The sequence below is a fragment of the Equus quagga genome, chromosome 15 (genome assembly GCF_021613505.1).
Source record: "Equus quagga isolate Etosha38 chromosome 15, UCLA_HA_Equagga_1.0, whole genome shotgun sequence".
Classification (NCBI taxonomy): Eukaryota; Metazoa; Chordata; class Mammalia; order Perissodactyla; family Equidae; genus Equus; species Equus quagga.
Window position 1 is genome coordinate 91861294 of NC_060281.1, and position 23195 is coordinate 91884488.

Consider the following 23195-nt stretch of genomic DNA (forward strand, 5'->3'; position numbering starts at 1 on the left):
GGGGGCGGCGGGCACCGGCGGAGCCCGCACACGCGCCCGCGCTCCGGGGGGAGAAGCCTACGCGGCGAGCCCAGCCCGACCCAGCCCGGGGCCGCGAGCGGGCGCGCGGGGGTGTGCGCCGCGCCGTGCGAAAGCGAAAGCCGCTCTCCGGGCCGCCGGCCCAAGCAACTTCGCGGCGGGCGGCGCCGACGAGGAGCTGCGCGGGGCCGCGCTCGGGGATGGTGAGCGGGCCGGCCGGGTGGGCAGCGGCGCCCGGGCGCGGTGCTTCCCCGGCTATAAATAGCTGCTGTGCGGGGGCGGGAGGATGGTGCCGGCCTGCTTAGAGCCCTGAGCTGGGCCAGGACCTTGCCCCGAGGCAGAGTGGGAGGGAGGAGGTAGAGGGGCTCAGGGCGGGGGTGCAGCACACGCCGGCGGCGGGGCCACGGCGGAGTTGTCGGGCCGGGCTCCCCCACGCACTTAGTTGTTTGTCGTTTCTGCTTTTCCCCGGGAGGGGGAGGGGAGGGATAGCCCGCCAGTTGGGGATCCAGTGTGCGACGTCTCTTTTGGCAGAAGAGCCTGGAAACGGGCGGGCGCCGGCTGCAGGCAAATTGCAGGCTTCCCCAGCCCCTGCCTGCGCTGGGGACTCATTACCTGTGGATGGCGCGGGGAATCCCTTGCCCTCCTCAGCCCAGCGAGGACCGCTTGTGGGGGGAAGGCAACGGCGCCCCTGGCGGCCTCAGTACAACCCTGCGGCCAGTGAGGCCGGCCCTGATGGGTTTGCAGTAGAAGCTGCAGGACTTCCTGCCCCCAGGGGTGTTCATCCTAGCCTGGAACCCAGCTGTGGCTGCAACCGCTCTGGGAGGGGCAGGGCCCTCAACTCCTCAAGCCATCAGGCAGATGGCTTGGTCCCAAAGGGCTCAGGACTCCCAAGCAGGGCGGCTCCTGAAGGAGATGGAGCCATCTGGGCCCCCTGGGCATAGAGGTGCTGCCCTGCTGGCCTAGCTCTGTCTGTGATGCTCACCTTACTTGGGGACAGGGTGGGTGGAGTAGGAAGAGCCGGGCACGCTGAGTTCTGCTGTAGTCTCGCTCCCTGCTGGCTGTGTGCCCTGGAACAAGGCTCTCCCTGTGAGGTGTGAGTGAAATTGTGTGTTGGAGAAGCTGGACACCCACCCTGTGAGTACTCTTGGCCCCAGGGACTCACAGGCACCAAGTGCAGCTCTACACACCCCTCTCCTGCCCCTCTCCAAGTGGTCTTGCTGTTTGAGAGGTTTGGATGGGTTTGCGGGTGACACATGTCTCCCTGAGACTATGGAGGACGCTGATGTTCTCCCCATCGCTGCTCTTGACCTCAGGGTCTATGGGTAGATTCCATCACATTCCTGTCTCAGCTCTTGGAAACCGAAGAAAGTTTTTGTGCTTTTGGGGTGGGGAGGGCAGTCCCCTAATCTGTCCTAGCACCCCTCCCTGCTGAGGGGCTCCCTCATTCTCTCCAACTCCAGCCACCCCTGTGGCAGCTGGTCCTCAGCTCGCAGCAGCCTGCTCCTCTAGCCCCAAGCCTGCTGCTCCTGGGAATGGGATGCCAGCCGGCTCCCCGCCCTCGCCTGTTTGGAGCGCTGAGTCACCGCTGCACCCGTGCCAAGGGGGGCTGCAGGAATCCCTCTGCCAGGGGGACGGGCTTGCCTTTGGGTGCTGTGCAGCACGTGTTCTCTGTGAACAGGGATGTTGGAGCTGAGCGCCCTGGGAAGCCTCCCTCGTAGTTTCTTGTTGGGCTGCCTTGGGGCTGGGAGGGCCTGGGAAGACAAAGTACTTACCCACTGTGTTAGGTCAGACCCCAGGTCTGGCCTCCAAGAGAGCTCCTTCTGCTGCCTGCCCACCCTGGGTCCCCTCCAAGGAGAGGGAGAAAAGATCTGTGGAGAAGGCTGTTCAGCTGGCATTCTTCATAATAACCCTGAAGACTAGGACCCAGATGCCCTTGGGTGGGGACTGGATGAATTAGGGTATGCCTCTGGGGAGCTGTGCTGTGGTTGCTTTAAATGATGGGGGTTATTCAACGACAGGAGAATACGTGTGCTCTGTTTTCTGAGTTAAAAATTGAGGTAAAGATTACACTCTTCTTTGTTCCTTCTGCTCAGGGCACCCAGGGTGATGAGGTCAGTCCTATGGGCTACCCATTCTCTCCCCACTTGTCAGAGGCTCCTCTCCTCCTCCTTCTCTGGCTCCTGCTCCTTCCTGACTTTTCTTTGGCTGTTCTTGAACACCCTCCCTGAAGTCCATGCTCTCGTATCCCATTTGTCCTTGTACCAGCCTCTCTTTTCTCCCCTCACTCTGGATGGCAACTATGTGTGTCTGTCCCACTAGCAGGGACCTCCTTTGGTTAGGTGTGCCTGACCCGTCCACATGATCCCCTGATCCCTGGGATGCACTTGGCTTTCTGAACAATTGCCAGGCTGATCTCCCGTGGGGCACCCAGGGGCCACTCCAGAACAACTCTCGAATTGGGCCTCCCTAGCACCATAAGGGGATTAATCTGGGGTGTAAACTCTCCCGAGCCTGTTCAGGCTTGGCAGACGCAGCGCTGAGTACTCACTCAGAGCTGTCCTAGAGCTGCACCGAGCTGGAGGAGGCTTGGAGGCCAGGGTTTGTGGCTTTGACCTTGAACATTCCTTTACTGGAGGGTCAGCAGGCAGTCACAGTGGGCCTGCATCCCTGTCTACCTGGCCTGAGTCTCAGGTGGCAGGTTTCCCTTCCCCCCGGGGGCTCCAGGAGCTCCCTGAGACTTACCTCACAGGTCGTGAGCCCCCCTAGGAGGCCAGGCTCTGTTGAGAGAGCCAGAGGTGCCAGTGAGCAAGAGAGACACAGTCTTTCCTGCCTGCTGTCCCCACCCGCCCCTGAGCAGTTCAGAGTCCAGGAGGTCGTGGCAGGGCAGGCCAGGATTCAGGCCCTTGGGACTGGCTGGGGATCTCAAGAGGTAGATCAGCCCTTGAAACCACCCTGTGGCAGCCCTTGCTGAGGCTGGGCCGGGCCTGAGAAGGCCCCAAGCAGACACAAGTTCCTCTGGATCAGGCAGCCTGGGGCAAGCTGGAGAGGAGAATCCACTGCATATGGCAGACCACCACCTGCCCAGCTTCCTACTTGCTGCCTCGTCAGGCTGAGAGCCCTGGGTCTCCCCACAGTGTGTTGGCACCTCATTGCCTTTCCCTCCTCAGTTCTTTCACAAGGCACCCAGGCCTGGCTCCTGTGCGGCCTTTCTGCATGCCCCTAGATGTGATTACTCCCTCCACTGCCCTCCTGTTTAAGTCTCGTTTGGGGCCCCAGCTGGGCATGGCCCAGGCATAGCAGAATGAGAAATGGTCTGCAACCGAGTCCTGTGGGTTTAGCAGCAGGGGACAGCAGGAGGAGCCCAGCAGAGTTCCCGAAGACCAAGGCTGGAGGCCATTCCGACAACAGGGGCCCAAGGGACTTGGTTATGAAGCTGCAGAGGCACCCAGGGGTACTGGTGGAGAACGCTGGCTCCCCACTCCTCCACAGGCAGGCGTTCCACTCCCAGCCTGCTCTGCAAGGGGGCCTTCTCAGATCTTCAAAGGCCCTGGCTCAAAACTGAAGTGAGCTGGTATCGTTGCCTGGTTCTCTGTGCCTTCGTTTCTCTGTCTCTAAATCACAGGTCACGTTGCTGACTTCTTGTTCCTTTGTAAGCGTTCAGGGAGGGCATGGGGAGAGACCTGAGGAGGAAGAGTCTGGCACCTGCATCCTGGTCCCACCCCAGGGTCACTGGGCAGCCTTGGGCAGGTTGTCTGAACTCAGTATCCCCCTGTGGAAAATGAGCAGTGGGTTAATGACGTACTCCAACTGTTGCTGCCAGGGAGGATGTAGGATGAATCTGAGTCCCCCAGCCCCCATGGCCTGAGCCTCATCCACTCTGTGACAAGCCAACGCCCTGGGTCTGAGTGCAGCTCAGACCAAGCAGAGCCCAACCAGGCCACGCCTCTCCCCCCGCTGCCTTTTCTGCTCTGGCATTTCTGGACCACTTGTTTTCCTGCAGGCCTCAGCCTGTGCCCTCCGAGTGGAGGAGGTTCCAGGGGGATCCGAGACTGCAAAGTGGGGTCCATGAGAGTGACAGGTGCCACTGGGAGCCCCGAACAACCTTGGGGGCTGCCGTTGAGACTGGCCTGAGCAGTGTCCCAGCAGAGGGCAAGTGGGTTTACCGTGAGAGCCAGAACTGTGTCTGGATCTGTGGCCTCAGGCTGTCAAGCTCGGAGTTGGCCCTGGGCTGGGTAAAGAGGTTGTGCTGGCAGCCTCAGGGAGCTGGGGGTCCAGGAGTATGGATGGATGGGGCCTTCCAGCCCACACTGAGGCGGTTAGGGAGGTATGGACCTGCTAGCTGATCAGGAATCTGGGGGGAGAGGAGTCCCTTCCCCTCTAGCATGAGCTGTGGGCCTAAGCACAGCCTTGGCAACTGGAAGCCAGGAGCAGTGCTCCATGCCATTGGGGCATCTGCTGTCCAACACCTCCCTGGGGTGCCACCTGCCAGGATTGCAGTGACCAGAGGCCAAAGCCTCACAGCCCTCCTGCCCAGGCACCGGCCTTGCCCTGCTTGCCAGCCCCCATTGTGAGTGGACAGTGCATTCGTGGGCAAGAGCACAGACTGGCCCAGCAGCACCCACCCCCTCCACTGACCCAGCTCTCAGCTCCCCCAGAAAAGTCTCTGAGGGCCCCCAACCACAGCGGCCGGCTCCGCCCACCATGGATGCCTAGGCTCCCCCCACTTTGGGGCTCAGCTTCTGAAGCTGTGTTTCCTCAAGAGCAGCAAGAGGATGCCTGAGTCTCAAGGCTGCAGGTTGGTAACTTGTATCAAGCACCTGGCCAGAGTCTGGGGCTCCATGAATTATTCAGGTGGTTATTAGGGTCTCGGTGACCTCATCTGTCAGCCAGGAGTCCAGAACCACTCCAACGAGCTGAGAGGCAGCTGAGATGCTCCAGGTAAGACACTTGGCGCAGGGGCAGAGCTTTGAGCACATCCCAGTGTTTCTAAGTGCTCTGAGGCTGCTGCTGTGCGCCCCCAACTGCCGGCATCTCTCCAGGCAGGCACCACCCAGGCAGGGACTGGGACCCAGGAAGAGGGGAGTCTGCAGGGAGGCCAGAGCAGCAGGACAGGAGGGCAGCCAGGCAGGGGCGCAGGGGGAGAACCAGGAGAACTAGCCTGGCACCAGTGCTGCCTTCCTCCCTCAACGCTGAGCCCCATCTCAGCCCCTCCTCATGGGGTCCCTGCTGCCCCTGGCTCCCACTCGTGCTCTCATCCATTTCTGATCCTGCTTCAGCCTTTCCTTCAAGCCCCCAGTGCTGGCCTCCCTCAGTCTGTTCTTGCCCAGTCCTCCTCTCAGGCACTGCTGCCCACTCCCTTCTCATCAGCCTCTGGCTTGCTCTCCCTCAGCCACCCCCTGGCACGTCCCCGCACCCTCCCTAATACCTCCATGCATGCCCCCTAGGGTGGGTACATTGGGGTCGTCCGCCACCCAGTGCCTGTGCCCTCCGAGGCAACCCTACCTAGTGCCCTGGCTCACTCAGGGCTTCATAGCCCTCCGCAGGCACAGTGTGGGAGGGTTGTCTTTTCCTGAGGGGCACTGTGGGAGGTGTGTTTTGGCTTCTTCCCCTCCCCTGTGGAGGACGGGACGTATCCCACCCATCTTGGGGCCGCTGGTGTCTTTGGGGCTTTGGCTACAAACAAGCCCAGCATTGCCTGCTTAGGCAGAAAGCAGAGTTGGCTTGCTCGCCACGCTGCCAGTTTGTCACTCTGCCTCGTGGTTCTGCACCCTCAGGCCAGCTGTCCCTGGAGGCCAGCCTCATGGCTGCAGGAACCTCCCCAGGGCTTATGGTGTCAGTGGTTCCCTTTTGGTTTTCTGTGAACTCACTGCCTGGTTTGTTTGGTCTACCAGCCTTTCTGAAATAGGTGGTACTACATTACGTCTGTGCACACACGTCTGGAAAAGAAGTGGATAATAGCCCGCATGTGAAGGGATCCAAACTGTGCCCTGACGCATGTGATGCAAACTAGACCTGTCCTCACAGGGTGCATCCTGGCCCGTGGAGAGGCTGCTCTGCCAGGCGCTCCATCAGTAGCTGTGGTGGAAGGTGGCCCCGTGACCATGGACGTGAGGAGGGAATCCATGTGCAGTCCGGGCTTGGCTGCAGTCCAGCAGTATGGCTGGAGGCAGGGACCCGTCACTGGGCAGAGTGGCCAGGGACAGACTGCCCTTCCCTGGGCCTCAGGTTCCCACCTATACAACGAGCAGGTTCAGCCAGCTAAGTGTGCTTAAAAACATTCATGTTTGTGTAACTCTGATGCCACCAGATGGATCAGTGCCCAGAGCAGCATCCTAGGAATTGGGAAGGGGTCACAGGAGGAAGGTGGGGGTGGAGAAGGCAGTCCCAGAGGGTGGGACAGGCAGGCGAGCCGTTCCGTGGCATGATGGGGAGCAGGTGGCAGGCAGACCCACCTCAGTGTGCCAGAAAGCGTCTTAACTGAGGCACTGCCTCGCTTCAAGGAATGGATGACAGCCCCCACCTCCATCCCATTCCCAGGGGGCTGCAATGTCAGGCCGCCCCTCACAGTCACTTCAGGGGGTGGCATGATGGGGCCTTTAGGGAGTTTCTTCAGCGTACTCATTGGCTCATTTTGGCACATCCCACCCACCCCCAAAGGAAAAAAACCAGGTAAATGCCCTGGATCTTTGATTCCAGAACTTGGGAGCAAGAGCAGGAGTTTGGGATCCCTCTCTGCAGGGGCCCTACCCATGCCCCGTGCCATCTGTTGAGTCCATTATGCCTGCCTGGCCCACCCTGCAGAGGACCAGAGGCATTTAACCTCGGCAGCGCCTCCTTGGGCCCATTTTCAGGGGAGAGAGAAGAGCCGGCCCTCGCCTGACCGGGAGCCTGTCCAGTGCGCCCGTGTGCAGCCCGAGGTCCTGCCAGCCCCTGGTGAGCGTGCTGCTCACTGTGGGGCGTTAGCAACTTCTTGTCGTTGCCTTTTCAGCCACGAGGCGCCCCACCCAGTGTAGGGCCCACATGCACACCCAGAGCTCTGAAGAGCATTAGTTTCTCTGTGAGGAGAACTCTTCTGCCGCCCTTGGAGATCTCCAGGGTGGGGGCTGGCAGGGAGATGTGGGCGCTAGGCTTCCCCGAGCAGAAAACCCTTTTCAAACCAGGCACCTTGCCTGCTCTGCCAGGATTGTGTCAGGGCCCTGGGGACCCAGAGCTGAAGCAGACCCACTTCTAGCCCAGATGCATTCCCAGGCACAGACCTGCCCCACAACATCTGAAGGGCTGACCTCTGGTGGTCTTGGCAGTCTTAGGAGGGCAGCAAGCCAGGAGGGCTTCAGAGAGGAGACAGCATCACAGCCAGGCCCAGAGGATGCAGGAGAGCTGGCTGGGCAGAGGAGGGAGGAGGACCCCAGAAAAGGTGTGCAGCACGAAATGCACGGCTGTGAGAGGGGGTGGTGAGTGTCTAGAGGCGAAGGAGGAGAGGTGCGAGGGCCGTATGGCTCCAGCTTTAGCAGAGGTGGGAGAAGGGAGCTGTCTAGGGCGTGAGCAGGCGAGGGATGCAGCCACATTATCCTTTTCCAAACTTACCCTGGCCCCAGTGGGGCGGTGGTGTGAGGGACGAGAGTGGAAGGCTGGGGCGGGGTGGGGGGGGCCTGGGCTGGGGCAGAGGGTTACCGGGGTGCAGGGGGCAGGCACACCCTGTGCGTTCCAGCACAGTGTGAAGAAGGAGCCTTTTCTGATAATTAACAAAAGATGCAGTGGGCCCGCTCCAGAAGTGGGAGCCTCCTGAGGCGCAGGCTGAGGTATGCACCCCACTGGCACGGTGTGGGGGACAGGCATTGATGCCTCGGCCCGCCACATACCTGGGAGCCTCTCGAGGCATTGGCACCGTGTCTGAGGCCCCCTGCCTTGCCCACCCCACAGCCAGGATGAGTCCCTGGCAGGCCTGTCTGCAGACCTCCTCACCTCCCCTAGCCTCTGCCCTGGCTCCACTGGCCTGGAGGGCAGGGGTGGCATGGGAGGAAGAGTAACCTCTACGTGTCCTTTGAGTCTTGAGAGCCTCTGTGGGGAAGAGGGGGGTTGAGTGACACTAAGGGTCGTTCTGGACCCTGGTTGACAGGGCTGAGCAGAGCACGTCCCTCTGTGCCTGAGGAGGAGTGAGGTTCTGGAGCAGCGGAGTCACACCCAGATCCCCAGCTTGGCCTGTGGCCCTGAGCCAGCCCTGGCACGCGCCCACAGCCTCGGCACGTGGTCGGCCGTGCTTCAGGCTTTTCCTCTCCTGCCAGGTGTGGAGAGGAGCTCCAGACTGGCAGTGGAGGGCCAGAGCAGGTGGTGGATGCCTCCCTTGGGGCTCAGTGAGCTCCTCCTCCCTGTCTTCAGAGCTGCAGGGTGGTGAGAGGCCAACCCTGGGGCCACCCTTCACCTGTATGACCCTGAGGGAGTCCCTCCTCGTCTCTGAGCTCCACCCTCCCTGGCATTGCTGTGTACTCTGCGAGGCTGTGGTGAGGCCCACGGTGATTTCTGTAGTGCCTCAGAAGGGCCAGGCACTTCCTTACTCTTATACTGCTGAGCCAGGCAGGTGCTGGGGCCACCCTGCTTGAGTTGTCCATCAGCCCCTCTAGTGGCAACTTTTCCTGAGCTGTTGCAGAAGCCGTGTCTGCCTGGTAGGAAGATGCAGCTGCAGTGTCAGTGCCCTGGGCGAGGGTGGCCGCAGCCTGCTGGTTTTGTCTGGATGGCACAGGGGCAGCTGGTGCCTCGTTTGGCACTGCTGGAGATGGCAGGTAGCTGCAGCCTCCCCACGAACCCCCAGCCTGCCCGGGCGAGCCCAGTGCCACAGCGTGCAAGCTCCAGGGACCCAGAGCTGAGGGTTTTCAGCTCCTCTCTTGCCTGAGTGGCTCAGGACTGGAGGTGCCCTGGCTTCCCTCCCGGGACTGCTGGAGCAGGGTGGGTGCTGTGAACGGTCATCGAGCACCCACAGAAACAGGGCCCTGGGAGGGGCACCACCTGGACACCCGCCATGGGCCCCATGCGGAGGAGGCAGTGTCACTCTGGACCATTCTGGGCAGGAATTTCTCTAAGGTGTTGGCTACAGGGACCCAGCTGGGAGCCTGCCAGCTCCTTTCAGGCCCCGAGGTCCTGCCCCAGAGACATGATTCCTAATGTCCAGGCCCCACAGCCTCAGGTCTGCTCAGGAGGTAGAGCTTCCATTTACTTGTCATTCACTCTGTTGGTCATCCATGTCTTTCCCACATATTGACTGGACCCAAGTGGGTGTCAGACGCCATGGTGGGCGCGGGGACACTGCAAGGACCCACCCTGGAGCTGGTGATGGGCAGGGTGCCTGGTGCTGCAGCAGGCCAAGCACAGACAGGGAGACAGTGGTGGCACTCCCCAGAGCCAGCCCTGCCCCAGGTCAGCCTTCAGACAGTGGGGTTGGATGGTCAAGACATGAGGGAGAGGGTCCCAGCCAGAGCTGCTGGACAAAGGTGGGAGCCTGGGAGTTACAGGTCCTTTTCGGCCGGCGCTGCTAGAGGGAGTGCACGTGGACGGGACATGCGGGAGCCTATCTAGTCAGCACCAGGGCTGGACATCCAGACGTTCACCTTTTGGCACAGGGACGTTCGTTCAGGCGGCCACCTTTTGATCCATCAGTTCACCACTAGGAATGGATCCCGTGGCTGAGTCAGCATCTGTGCGGAGATGCATGGGCACTGGGCTTCGGGTCTGTTGTTCATTTAGTCAGCACAACCTGCGTGCTTCCCCCAGGGGCGGATCAGGTACACTTGTGCCACGCAGCTGTCGAAAAGAGGAGGGTGCGGAACAGTGGGGGTATCCTTTGCTACCGTTTGTGGGAAGAAGTAAGTGGGGATGGCTGCATTCCATGCCCCTCGGAACAGCAAGAGGGATTCGAGGAGCCCTTGATTGGGCAGAGTCCCCTCCAGCACCGTCGCAGGCTCCAGTTGCGGCAGCCCTCCTCACTCGCCTGCCCTGTCCATTCCACAGGGCATCTGGCGGATCCCCGTGGACGAGATTGACCGGCCAGGCAGCTTTGCCTGGCACATGAACCGCTCCATCGTGCTGCTGCTCAAGGTGCTGGCCCAGCTCCGGGACCACAGCACCCTGCTGAAGGTGTCCTCCATGCTGCAGCGGACCCCGGACCAGGGCAAGTGAGTGCAGCAGCCTGGCATGGCAAGCCAGCCTGGCACTGTCAGTCAGCCCCTGGGAGCGGCTGGCAGTGCTGTAGGTCAGTGGGAGCACACGCACTGGCTGGAGCCTTCCATCCTGTCCGTCTGGGGCCTCTGGTGGATACTGGCCTGGGAGCCCAGCCCAGCCGTTATCCTCAGGAGCCTTTCTGTGCCAGTATCTGGAACCAAAACACTATCTCCCCCGCCACCAGGCACGCCTGCCCTGGGCACCCAGTGTGAACACAAGCTCTCCCCATTGAATTTGGTTTCCACTTTGAGATTCTGGACACTCCAGCCCTTCTTAACTCCTGCTAGCCCCCAACTTGGGGCTCTCAGGGGTGCTGTCAGGTTGTGGGGAAAATAGGTGTCCAAATGATAGCTAGGCACCCCAGGTGGGGCTAGCAACAGTGAGCCAGGCAACAGGGGGCCTGGGCCTCAGAGGTAACCAGGGATCCCTCTGCCAGAAAGGATGGGACACCCAGGACTGAGGAACGTCTGCTGCAGATGCCACTTGTAGGGATTGTAGCAGGATCCCGGGAAAGATGCAGCTCAGACGTGGTCCAGCCCAGCTGTGAGGCCTTGTGCTGCCAACTAGGCCAGCCACTGTCCTGCATACCTGCACCGCCTCACCTTCTCACTGTCTCATTCCCCTACAGCGTGCCAGGAGCTTGGGAGGGGCCATCAGCTGGGGCCTGGGGCACAGTGGAGACAGGCTTGTGGGGGAGAAGCCAGAGGGCCCCAGCTCTCACTGAGCCTGGCACTGCCCACCGTGCTCACAGCCAGGCCCAGAGGGCCCAGGATAGCCTGTGCCTAGGTGTGAAGGGAAGAGGCTCAGGGCAGGCTTCTGGGGACTGGACCCAAAGCAGGTGAGCAAGTGGAATGCTGAGGGACCAGCAGGCTTTCTGAGGGCAAGGAGGGGCACAGGCCACCATCCAGGACTGCTGTGTGGCTCTGACACTCTGCCGTCCCTTCTGACCACCCCGTGTGTCTGCAGGAAGTATCTACGAGATGCTGACCGCCAGGTCCTGGCTCAGCGGGCCTTCATCCTCACTGTGAAGGTGCTGGAGGACACACTGAGCGAGCTTGCAGAGGTACGCCACCCACAACCCCTCTCCTCTCCCAGAAGTTGGCACCGGCCCTGCCACTCACACACTGGTGCCTTTGGCAGGTCCCCTGTCCCCAGCTGTGAAGTAGCACCCTCCTACCTTTCCAGGTTGGCAAGGTCAGCACGATAACGAATTTGCAGGCACTTAATGAGGTGCTTAGTCACCGTGGACTCATGGTCAATGAGGACGATAGTGATGCTCCCTGAGACTGCTACCTGAGCAGTGCACCCCCTGCTCAAAGGACTTCTAATAATGAAGCAGATGGCGAAGTTGGCCGGCCCCCTGCCTTCACCCAGCCAGCTCAGGGTGGCCTGAGGCAAGGCCACTGAGAGCACCATGTGCACAGTTCCTTTTCACCCTTCAAAGTAGCTGCAGTCCTTGCCCCATTTCATAGCTGAGCACCCTGAGACCTGGGAGGTTAGATCACCAGCCTAGCAGCTGGGGCCCTGAGCTGGGCAGGCTGGCTGCAGATCCCCTGCCCAGTAGGACTAGCTCGGCTGTGGTGCAGGGGCTCAGGGTGTCACTCCCTGAGATCCGCACCCTAGCCTCTGTGCATTAGGGGCACGAGAGTGCAGAACAGGAGGACTCGGCTCTGCAGCGAGCACGCCTGGTGGCCCCTGGCAGATCACCTCCCTGTCAGATACCCAGGGCTGCTCTGAGGCCCACATTTAGAGGAAGTCCCCCAGGCAGGCCAGGCCTGTTCTTCCGGAGCAATGCCAGCCGTTAGAGCCCCATGAGCCCCTCTCCAGGCCGGAGGTCCAGAGCAGGGAGGGCCTTCCACAGGCAGGTCTCTGGGTCTAGGCCTGGCCAGCTAGCAGATGGGCAGAACGAGAGTGGCCTTGGGTGGGAGACCCCCAGGGTGGGCACACCTGGTGTCCAGGGATGCATCATCATCGCAGAGACACCAAAGACATGGAGTCTTTGACCTTCGGTTTTCTCACAGGGGTCAGAACGCCCAGGGCCCACGGCCTGTGGCTTCCCTGGAGCCAGGATGACCACTGACATCTCCCACAAGGCCAGTCCCGAAGATGGCCAAGAGGGCCTCCCCCACCCCAAGAAGCCCCCTCTGGCTGATGGCTCAGGGCCAGGGGCCGAGCCAGGGGGCAAAGTGGGCCCCCTCAACCACCGGCCAGTGGCCGTGGATGCAGGAGACAGCACAGACCAAGGTGGGGAGCGGAAAGACAAGGAGAACCCCCGGGCTGGGCCCACCGAGCCCATGGACACGGGTGAGGCCACTGCTCGCCGCTTGGACTCAGAACGGGCATCACCCCTGCTGCCAGGCCGCCCCCCGAGGGATCGGGTCCCGGATAGCCGACCCACGGAGCTGTCCCTGGAAGAGCTGAGCATCAGTGCCCGGCAGCAGCCCAGCCCACTCCCACCAGCCCAGCCAGCCCCTACCACCGCCACTACCACTGTGGCCCGGGGCGGGAACCACCCCGAGGAGCCACCCCCACGGCCCAGCCGCAAGAGGAAGCTCTTGGAGGACACAGAGTCAGGCAAGACGCTCCTACTGGACGCCTACCGCGTGTGGCAGCAGGGCCAGAAGGGCGTGGCCTATGACCTGGGCCGCATTGAGAGGATCATGTCCGAGACCTACATGCTTATCAAGCAGGTAGGTGGCCATGGGGTGGGTCTGGCGGCTCTGTTCTCGTGGAGGGTCCAGGGATGCCAGGCCCTGCCCATGAGCATGGGGGTTAGGTACCGTTCCCACCCACCCCTGCTGTTTACTGCCCTACATTTGAGGTTTCCTACAGTGTGCCTGTCAGGTCATCATGTTGTACGCTTCAAATATACTATAGTTTCATGTCAGCTATACCTCGGTAAAGCTAGGGAAAATGTACAAGGAAAAACAACGAGCTTTAAAGCCCATATGCAACTTTAAAGGAACTAAAGCCCTCTGCAAAGATCTTATCAAATCCAGAGCAGGAAGACAGGCCCCGACCCCACGGCCGTCAGAGACCTCTGTGGCCATCATCCGAAGGTGGCTGCAGCGCCCTGAGTCTGTCAGGTGGCTCTAATGCTCTTCTTGTTTTGCCTTCGTTTTTTTCACTGCATTGGGCATAGCTTTTTCTCTATTTAAAGTGATTTCCAAAGAAGAACCCCGAGATCTGCAGTGACTGGCTCAAATGGGGTGACCGTCCTAATATGCAACTTCTTCCTAAATTGTTTCAATTTGCAGTGCCGCTTTGAGAGTGTCTGTTTTATCACCACCTCACTAGTGTCCAATATTAACTTTTATTTGTTCTTGTTACTGATTAATTAGAAAAAAACCAAGCACTGCATTTGGCTGCTGGTGAGGGCGGGCCCTTTCCCCACGCTGCCTACCCCACGCTGCCTACCACACGCTGCCGGCCTGGCCACTCCCAACACTCTGCTGTCCCCTTCCCACCCCGCCCGCTGCCCATCCAGGGCGGCCCCATGCCTCCAGGGCGTCCTTCCACCTCCCTGTGCCTTGGGCTCTTGGGCTCCGGTCGAATCAGACCTGCCACCACCCAGACCTCAGATTCTTAAAGACCCTCCCTCCATCCTGCATGCTTGAGGGGCAGGGTCTGGCTCAGATCCTGCCAGCCTCAGCCCCTGAGGACAAACATCATAGGGCCACAGAAGTAAACTTGGCATGGCCAGATGGGCCCATAGCAGTGGCCCTGGGAGATAGGTGTGCACCTGCCCGTGCTTCCCAGGCAGGGCTGGGACCCCAGGGGCTCAGCAGCAGGAGGGCTCTTGGGAGCTGGTCTGCACACTCCAGGGGCCGGGAGGAGGCTGGCCACCACAGCCTGGGTCCTCTGACCTCGGCATCTGCTTGCTCAGGTGGACGAGGAGGCTGCGCTGGAGCAGGCCGTGAAGTTCTGTCAAGTCCACCTCGGGGCTGCTGCCCAGAGACAGGTAAGCCTGATCCCGCCTGTGCCAGCCTCATTGTACAGGGCCTACCGTACACCAACACCCCGGCTGCAGGCTGAGAAGCAAATGTGCCCCAGGCAGGGACATTCCTGTGGTCACCGTGGGCCAAGAAGAGATGGGCATTAGGCATCTGAACCTCAGGGAGCCCCAGAGCCCGCTCTGTGTGTGTGACCTGAGGAGCCTCCTCACCTCAGTTACCTGTTCTGTAAACGGGGTGCTCCCTACTCAGCTGACCTCACCTGGAAAGCTCACTCCGTTTGGGACAGAGGTGGAAGAAGTGATGGAGCTGGGATGTGCAGGTGATTCGGAGCAGAGTAGGTGCCAGTTCTGGTGTTTATTCAGCAGGGGAAGGAGCGTGGCAGTGACAGGATCTCATTGTGTCTTGGAAAGACTCCCTACTGTTGGGTGGAAAGGATGGGCTGGTGTTGAGGCCAGGTGAACGACAAGTGGACAGGTGGGTCCAAGAGACATGAGAAGGTGTCACAAGAAGTGTCACTTGGTGACAGGGAAGAGGGGTGAGCCCCCACTGGGTTCTGGTGGACGGATCTTCTCCTGGGAAGGCCCCAAGCTGGGGTCAACACTGGGTTTGTGTTGAGTCTGAGACGCTCTCAGAAAGGCAGAAAGGTCGGGAACCCACGCCCAGAGGGATGGTCAGGCTGGAGCCCTGGGTATGGGTACCCCTGAAGCCACTGATGTGGGGCCAGCAGAGGGCAGGCAGGGCCGAGCACCGTGGCCAGGCTCTTGGCTCAGGGAGAATCAGGACAGGACAGAGTGGTGTCCGGGAAGGAGAGCACACCCAGGGGCTGGCCGGCCAGCACACCAGGGCAGCAAGGCTGGGGCCCGCTGGATTTGGGCTCAGAGGCCAGGGTGTTGAAGAGTGATGGGGCTGGGGCTGAAGGAGAGGTGTCTCCTGGGAGAGGCCCAGCTCAAAGGAAGGCCTGTGGGTAGGATCTGGCCAGCAGAAAAAGAGGTGCCCTGTCTAAAGTGGGGTTGGCGGCACCACAGTGCCCCTATTAAATAGTACCAAGGGGACATCTTCCTACACCAAACATGGGCATCTCTGCAGGAGTAACCCCCAGGCAGGGGTTGCTAGGTCAAAGGGCAGGTGCTTGCCATTTGAATAAGTGCGGTCTCTTGTCCCCCAGTGGTGGCCCAACTGTGCCTGCCCCAGCAGCACAAAGGAGCAGACCTTGCCCTCCCCCACTTGACCACACCGCAGCCCGCCCTCAGTGCTTTCCCCTGGGGCAGTGCATCACCAGGGAATCCCGGGTCCAAGGCAGGAGCTCAGGGCAGTGGGCATGTAGCTGCAGCCCAGGGGACCACATCCCAGGTCTCCCAGCAGCTGGCTGGTGGCCACCCTTGGTGTCCAGACAGGCTTCCTGTCAGTGGAATAGAGCATTGGGCCACTACCTCCGCCTGGGCTCAAGGTCTGAGGAATCCCAGGGCCTCAACCTTGACCAGGCGGGCTGTAGGCCACACAGGTGGGACTGATCCCCCAGCTGAGGGCTGGAATCCCTGGAGAGACGTGCCCCAGCCCATGGGCAGTCCCCACCACTCTGTTGTTGCCAAGTCGCCAGAGTTCACAATGCAGCCACCATGCTTCCCATGGTCTGCATGGGCCTCCCCGCAGCTTCTGCTGCATGAGACAGGAGTAACTGCCCCTGGCCCTGATCCAGGGCTCAGACCCAGGGGTCCCCTTCTTCCTCCTCTGCCAACTCAGATGGGGGCAGGTGGGCAGTAGGGCAGTGACCACTCCAGAGAGAGGAGGGCTGTTTCTGATGTTGACTTTTAAGGTGCCCAAAATGATAGAATTACACAGGAAACCCCCAAATACCTTACCCCTTCCCTGGGCTGAGGAGAAAGGGGTGCTGAGCTGACAGGAGACAAGGGCAAGGAGGAGGTCCCATTTCTTACGGGAGGAGGTTGAGGCCCAAAGAGGACCAGCAGCCTGCTGGGGCCTGGCCTGTCAGAGGAGCCTGGGAAGTGACCTCAGGGAAGGTGAGTGGACCATCACAGCTGTCCTGGGCCTGCCTATGGACAGTGCTGGGGAGGAGGCAGCAGCTGCTCCCGCCCCTCAGGGAGTGTCTGTTTTACTGGAGGCATGTCCCAGTTGCCATGGCAGCCCGGTGCACACCTGGAGGGCGCTCAGGACATAATTAGAGGCTCAGTGCTGTCAAGGCAGGGCCTGCTCCCGCAAGGACAGGAACACGGCACTCACCTTTTCCCTGCGTGTCTGCCCTTGAGATACAGGTCTGTCATGCCTGCCTGTCTTCCCACTGGAGGCCCGGCGTCATCCCAGACACCCACAGCACAACAAAGTTGCAGGGGCCCGTGTCCTACACGACACAGAGCTGGGGACAGGCATCTCAAGCATAACAAATGTCAGAAGAGCCAGGGTCATTGCGGCGGGCGTGAGACTCTCCAGCACTCACAGCCGCAGTGAGGGGTCCCACTGGTCCTGGTGGGACCGGCTCAGATAGTCCAGTGGGCTGGGGGCTGGGGTCCTGAGGCCTGGGGCCAGTGGCTCTGTGCTGGGGCCCAGCCTCTGAGCTCTGCTGCCAGCAGGCTGGGTGGGACCCCCTGCCCGACCTTGCAGCCCACCCTCAGGAGCTGCAGCCATCAAACTGGTCCCCAGAGGATGGGCTTTGGGCGCAGATTAGAAGGGGCCTGGTGGCAGAAGGAACTGTGTGGACAAGACCAGGGGAGCCCCAAAGGTCCTGGCTTGCCTGAGAACCCAAAGCCTGTGGCAGGGAGCTGCAAGGGTGTCCGAGGGCGGGCTGCAGGCAGGATGGGCATGGCTGGGGGCTGCACCAGGTGCCATAGCTTTGGGGCTGCAGTCTTCAGCCCAGGGACCTGACTTTTGTGGTGTCACCCCCGCTCCCTCAGGACCCTCTCCCAGTTGACCCTTTAGAAGTCATCTTCCAGACTGACCTTCCATTACTGTAGTCCCCACATCAGGCACTACGAGCCCGTGATCTGAGTCGTGACCAACATGCTCCTCTGAGGCTGGCACCCAGGAGTGGGCGGATGAGGCTAGCTGGAGTTCAAGCCACCTGAGGCCTTTCCACTGAGTCCCCACCAGTACAGCCTGGACATCCTCCCAGGCAGGGATCCTGGGTCTCCAGCAGTGTCCTAGCATTAGCAGAATCCTGAAGGGCTGCCTATGGGCCTTGTTGGCAGCATCGGGAGCCAAGAGTATGGCACCATGAGGGCCATGTTGGTGGTCCTGGGCCCAGATAGGTGTCCTGTGGGACAGTGTGGGCTCAGGGCCGACCAGCTGACTTTCCTCACCTCCTCTTTGTCCTCACAGGCTGCAGGGGACACACCCACCACTCCAAAGCACCCCAAGGACAGCCGAGAGAACTTCTTTCCGGCAGCTGTGGCCCCCACAGCCCCTGACCCTATCCCAGCCGATGGGCTCCAACGGCCCAGTGACACCCACACCAAGCCTCGCCCTGTGCCGGCTGCTACCACAGCTGTCATCACCTGCCCTCCCTCAGTGTCAGCCTCTACTCCAGACCCGTCCAAAGACCCCAGGCCCCCCCAGCCACCCAGGACTGAGGCCACTCCCAGCATGGCGTCTCTGAGCCCAGGTGAGTCCCGTCCTATCCACCTGGCAGTGAGGTCCCACTTTTTACATGGATATCTGGCGGGGGCGGGAGGGGGGCATGGACTTGGCCGATGTACTTCTTCTCCCTCTGGTGAAGCACGTCCTAGGAGCCTGAGGGGGGATTTGCTGGTCTGCTCATCGGCCACTCACCCCAGGAGCACATTCTGCGCCCAGCAGTCTCTTCCCCTAGCTCCAGCACCTCAATCTTCCCATCCGTAAAGGGAGTGGTGAGGGGGGGTAGTGAGCTCTGACATCCACTGTTGGCAGCTGCCTTTGCTCTCTGCCCCACGAAACCTTATGACCAATAGATCAGTAGGGGAGATGGATTTGGGAGAGGGGAGGAGTCCTGACCCTGGGCACAGGCCTGCGAGCCATCCCTGGGCACCTGCTAGGGTGTGGGGCAGACCTGCCCAGGCCCCTGCGCCCCGTGGGCAAGACAGAAAGAAGCCAGCCAGCTGGGGACTTGTGCAGGAAAAGGGACAGGGCAAGGCAGTGCCACCCGCAGGAGGGGGTCCTTCTACCCCAGGCCGCCCCTAGGAATGGCAGCCTGCGGCAGGGGCAGCCGGCACACCAGGGAGGGGCAGGCAGGCCTGCGGCTTTCTAGGATGGGCACTGAGGAGGCGCCTCACAGGCTGGCGGGCTGGAGGGCAGCTGGCAAGGCGCTATACTGACCCTCCGTCCCGGCCCCCGCCTCTCCCACCCTGCCCCTTGGACCCGGCCTACATCCTTGCCGAGCCCTGCATAGGCCCTTCCTCCATGAAGGCCTGTCTGCCCTCCTGGTTCCAGTCCCACATGGAGGCTAACATCTGGGGCTCCCGCTTTCAGCCCTGCCACCTTGGTTGTGCCATTTCCTGACCCACTGCACAATGAGACAGCCACCCCTGGCGGAAATGCCAGCAGGAACCAGAGCTGACCAGGCCACTCTGCCTGAATGGAGGCCACAGGTAGCATTCCCCCTCTCTCAGCTCTTCCCTGCATCTCAGATCTCAAGCGCTGACGTTTTCACCTAAAGCCATTCCCATGGAGGATCGTGGAAGCGTAGGGACCCTCTGCCCAGTCAGTGACAGTTGCCATGGGTCTTGGCCCCATGAGATGAAGAATCGCTCCCCCTTGGGTCAGTTCCTGCAGCCATTTGTTCTGAGAGGAGCCTCTGAAGGCTACAGAACAAAGAGCAGTCGAAGAACTGTAAGTGGTGGTTCACCAACCGGTTGACCTGGGCTGTCCCTGTTCTCCTGCATCTCTCATTGTAGCTCAGTTTCCAGCACACGATGTGTGAGATGGAGGTGATGGTACCATGGAGTTCAGAGCAGTGCTTGGCGGGAGCATAGCCACAGTGTGGGTCTTTGTAGTGGTGGTGATTTCAGAGGGCAGTGGCAGTGAGAGTCCATGCCCAGGGAGGAAAGTCACTCCATAAAGACCCAGCTCCTGTCCCTCCCTTGTTTCTCCACCTCAGGCTGCCCTCCATGATCTTGTAGTCTCTGTGGATCAGGAATTCTGGAGCATCCAGCGCTTAGCTGGTCACCTGGGTTCACCCAGCTGGTGGGCAGGCCTCAGGTCTCGCCGGCTCTCTACTAGAGGCCTCAGTTCCCCACTGCAGGCCTCTCCATACATAGGCTGCTGAGTGTCCCCACATTGTGGCTGCTGCGTCCTCCAGAACCCGTGATCCCAGAGACAGAGAGACAGTGTGCACGAAGGAGCCGCTGTGCCCTTTATAACCTGCTATCAGAGGTGACTGCCCCTCACTGGTGTTGGCCACACGTGACCTGGCACGTGGGTGGGAGGTTCTCAGTACCAGGACTGGGGCCTCCCTGGAACCTACCTGCCTTCCCTCTCCTGCTTGCCCGGTCCCACCGCAAGCAGGCCCAAAACTGTGATTGACATCTTTCTTCGTCTGCTAGATCTGTGGAAGAGTGTATATTTCCTGGTGTATATTCTTCAGCCTGGAGAGTCGATTGTCTTTTGTTTCCTTCCCCAAAACTAAATGAAAGAGTGTTTTGCTAGGATGGAACTCTCACATGACACACGAGTTGGGGAGCGGCCCTGGGCTGAGCATATGTGCCACGTGGCCTTGCACTGGGGCCTCCTGTTGAGCCAGGCGTTGGGCACACAACCCGACCAGCCCTCCCTGCACCACCACACCTGCCGTGAGGAGTGACTGCCCGCCTCCCGGGGCTGCTGCGGGGTCCACCAGCAGGTGGCATTTGGCTGCCCATGTTGGGGTGGGTGTCCTCGATGGTTCCCAGAGCTCCCAGAGCTTTCTGGGGTGGGATCAGGGCCAAGCTGTCGTGGGCACCCTCTCCCCAGAGCCCACCTCTCACAACCGCCAGAACGGGGAAAGTGCCAGGAAGGAGCCACCCAGCAAGGTCCTGCTTCCCTACATGTGACAGGTGGCTTGGCAGTGTGACCACATCTGCCGCTCTGGGCAAGCAGCCCAGAATCGGGCATAGATTTGGCTGGACAGTCCTGCAGAGCGCCCCGTGGTGGGGGGGTCTGCAGGCCTGGAGCTGAAGCCGGGGATGGCAGCACGTGAGGTCGTGAGCCACCTAGGAAAGCAGGCTTGAGGACAGATTCTCCCAGGATGCCTTCCCCAAGGTCCAAGAGAGTGGGGAGAGGCCACAGAAGAGACCTTGACAGGTGCTCTGCCAGGGTGAGTAGCCCTGGCTCCCACCAGGGGCTCCCTCACACAGGCCTTCCAGCTCCAGCCAAGGGAAGGTGGCTGGCAGCAGCCGACAGTGTCTGGTCCCACCTTATCCCGCCTGCTGCGGCCTGCAGGTGGGCGGGGGTGCACTCCGGCTTCCCTGGTCACTGGCAAAGACCTCCCCTCATCTGCCCAGTCTGTGCTGACCAGAGCTGCTGGCCCTGTGCAGCAGGTCACTTCCTCTGGGGGCTCAGGGTCACTCGTGGGCAGCCAGGCAGGCTCCTGAACATGTCTCCCCCAGAGGGGCCATGGTTTCGTGCTGACTGCCCAGCCACTAGAACAGTGCCTGGCTCACAGGTGAGTGCAAGTACCTCTCACTGAGGCCAGCAGGCCTTCCAGGGTGGGCAGAGTGGAACAGGATGGTGCGTAGAGTGCCACTGCAGGCCGTGTGACCAGCCTGTGAAAGGACTCAGATCCTGGGAGTGCCTGCCTGTGCTGGGTGCCTGTGCCGCAGGGTTGCAGGGGCTGGAATGCAGACTCGAGGCCAGTTCTGAGAAGCCAGGGCGGGGGCATCTAGGACAACAGGCCTTGGGGACCCAGTACCCAGCTCAGTAGTCTGCCTCAGGGAGCAGGCAGAGTTGCCCAATTACACAGGACTCCAGCCTGGCCACCTGCTTCCCACAGACAGAGAACCTGAGGCCTGGAGGTCTAGGGGTGCCTCAGATGGCCTTTCTCTGAAGACTGAGCCCCCAGCCAGGTCCCCTCCTCACAGAGCCACCTGGGTGGCCTGGGGGAGGGGAGGGGGGGAGGGGGCCACCTGGCCTGGGGAGCACCTCCCCGTGTGCTTGAGTCTCTGTGGGACACCCTGTCCCAAGTATCCCTCCGCCTTTTGGAGGCCCACCAAGCAGGAAGGGCCTGGGAAGGGCAGACAGACCCCGGGGTGAGAGGAAGCAAATGCCTGACATCTGCCCCCACTGGGGGCAGCCTCCGCCCCTCCTGCCAGCCTCAGGCCCTGCTCTGCTGCTCCCAGCCCCCTCATTACAGCCCTGTCCTGTAGATTCCTATCAGTGAGGCAGCCAGGTGCACGTCCTCCGGCCCACCCCACCCTAGCAGCCCCTCCAGGCCACTTGGCCAGGCCCTCAGGGAACCGCCGTGTGAAGAGAGTGTTGGGCCCAGGCAGGCAGGGTGTTGCTGCCCATTGAAGGGCCTGGACCAGACATCCACGGGCCTGCTTCGTGGGTGCATGCCCAGATATGGTGACTAGAGCCCTGCCCCAATGCCACAGGCTATTCTCTCTACTCCCTGGGGTCCAGGAGGGCAGCCAGAGGAGCCTTCCAAGGTGTGCATTCCTGCCTGCCATGGTGTATGGGGCTGGACCCTGGGGACAAAGGCTGAGACCGTGATTGCCAGGTGATGAGACCCAAGGTGGAGAAGTAGTGGCTCCTGGCTCAGCCAGGGAAGGCTCTGTCCTCCAGGAGCTGGAAGCCAACAGGCAGGAGGCCAGGGCTACTCTGTGGCCCCTCTTTGTCCCCACCCCAGGAGCTGTCACTCCTGCTGGACAAGGAGGCAGGCTGGCTCACCGGCTGGAGAACGGCAAGGTGCTTGATGGGCAGAGTTGGGGAGTAGAAGAGTAGTGGGGCGATGGCTGAGTGGCAGCAGATTCTGAGCCCCAGTGAGAAGGAAGAGGAGAGCAACGCAAGGAACAGGAGTGCCAGGAGGCCTGGACACCGCCGGGCACGAGCGGAAGGTGGAGGCAGGGCCTGGGAGCCAGTGCGAGCCACACTGACTGACGGCCTGGCTGGCGGCCATGGCACAGGCTTTACCCATGGGCCCATCCAGGCCTTGGCGCGACTGAGGCCAGTTCCCGGGGCAGGTGTAGCCTGGCAGGAGGGTGTGGAGCCAGCACACTTCTCCATCCGCTTTGTCTTAGCGGGGTGGTTTGGTTTGGGGTCCTGACGGTCTTTCTGATGGCCACTCCCGTGAACAGGGGAGTTGGGCACAGTCTTGGTGTTGCCCCTGCTGTGTCAGGTGCACAGCAGTCCCGGTGGGGAGCTGGCCCCGCCAGTGTCCACCAGGGCATGAGCGGTTTCCTGCCAGTACCAGCCTGGCCCCACCAAGCAATTGTTCCAAGGAGCCTCTGCTGGCCCACAGGCCACTCAGGTGGAGGTGGACAGCTGCCTCGGCACAGGTCCCTGCCGGGTGCCCCAGGGCAAGGAGGGAGCCTGTCCCACAGGCTGGCGGAGGACGTAACCCAAGCCGCCCTGTGTCCCCACAGAGGGAGAAGAGCTGGCAGGAGGGGCAGAGGGTGCCAGCTTCCCACCCCAGGAGCCACAGTGCCGTGAGCAGGTGAAGATGGCCCCTGAGGGCCCCCCAGCAGAGCCGCGCTGCTGGCCAGCAGAGGCCACCCCCCGGACAGGCACCGAGCCCACCTGCAGCCAAGGTAACAGAGCCACTCGGGAGCAGCCCAGCACTGCCCCCACAGCCAGCAGGCAGGGTGGGCTTCCCTGCAGAGGCACCTCCCTCCCCTGGAAGAGTGGCCGTGGGGCTGGCAGGGCGGGGCCTGAGGAGGGCCCAGTGATGAGGCAGACGGGGAAGGTGGCTGGGCGGGGAGGCCAGGCTGAAGAGCTCAGTGGGGAGCATTGTGGCAGGAGGGGGTGCGGGTGGAGGAGAAGGGCCCCGAGAGCCCCATGTTGCACCCTCAGCTTCACACAGGGAGCAGCGGGGGCAGACGGCCAGCCCATTGC

General features: G+C 61.4%; 1 protein-coding gene across 7 annotated transcripts in view; it reads left to right on the plus strand.

The window, feature by feature from the left end:
* The window catches only part of CABIN1 (calcineurin binding protein 1), a 154337-nt gene that overhangs the window by 129469 nt on the left and 1673 nt on the right, over positions 1–23195 (plus strand). For 5 of the 7 annotated variants that reach the window (XM_046638981.1, XM_046638980.1, XM_046638984.1 and 2 more), the window contains 6 exons: positions 10018–10181; positions 11194–11290; positions 12249–12917; positions 14114–14188; positions 17514–17796; positions 22727–22891. In XM_046638981.1, coding sequence (XP_046494937.1) covers positions 10018–10181; positions 11194–11290; positions 12249–12917; positions 14114–14188; positions 17514–17796; positions 22727–22891 — 1453 coding nt within the window. Of the gene's footprint in view, positions 1–10017; positions 10182–11193; positions 11291–12248; positions 12918–14113; positions 14189–17513; positions 17797–18638; positions 18758–19426; positions 20033–22726; positions 22892–23195 lie in introns of those variants that run through there. The other 2 variants (XR_006885208.1, XR_006885209.1) reach the window with 2 other exon arrangements.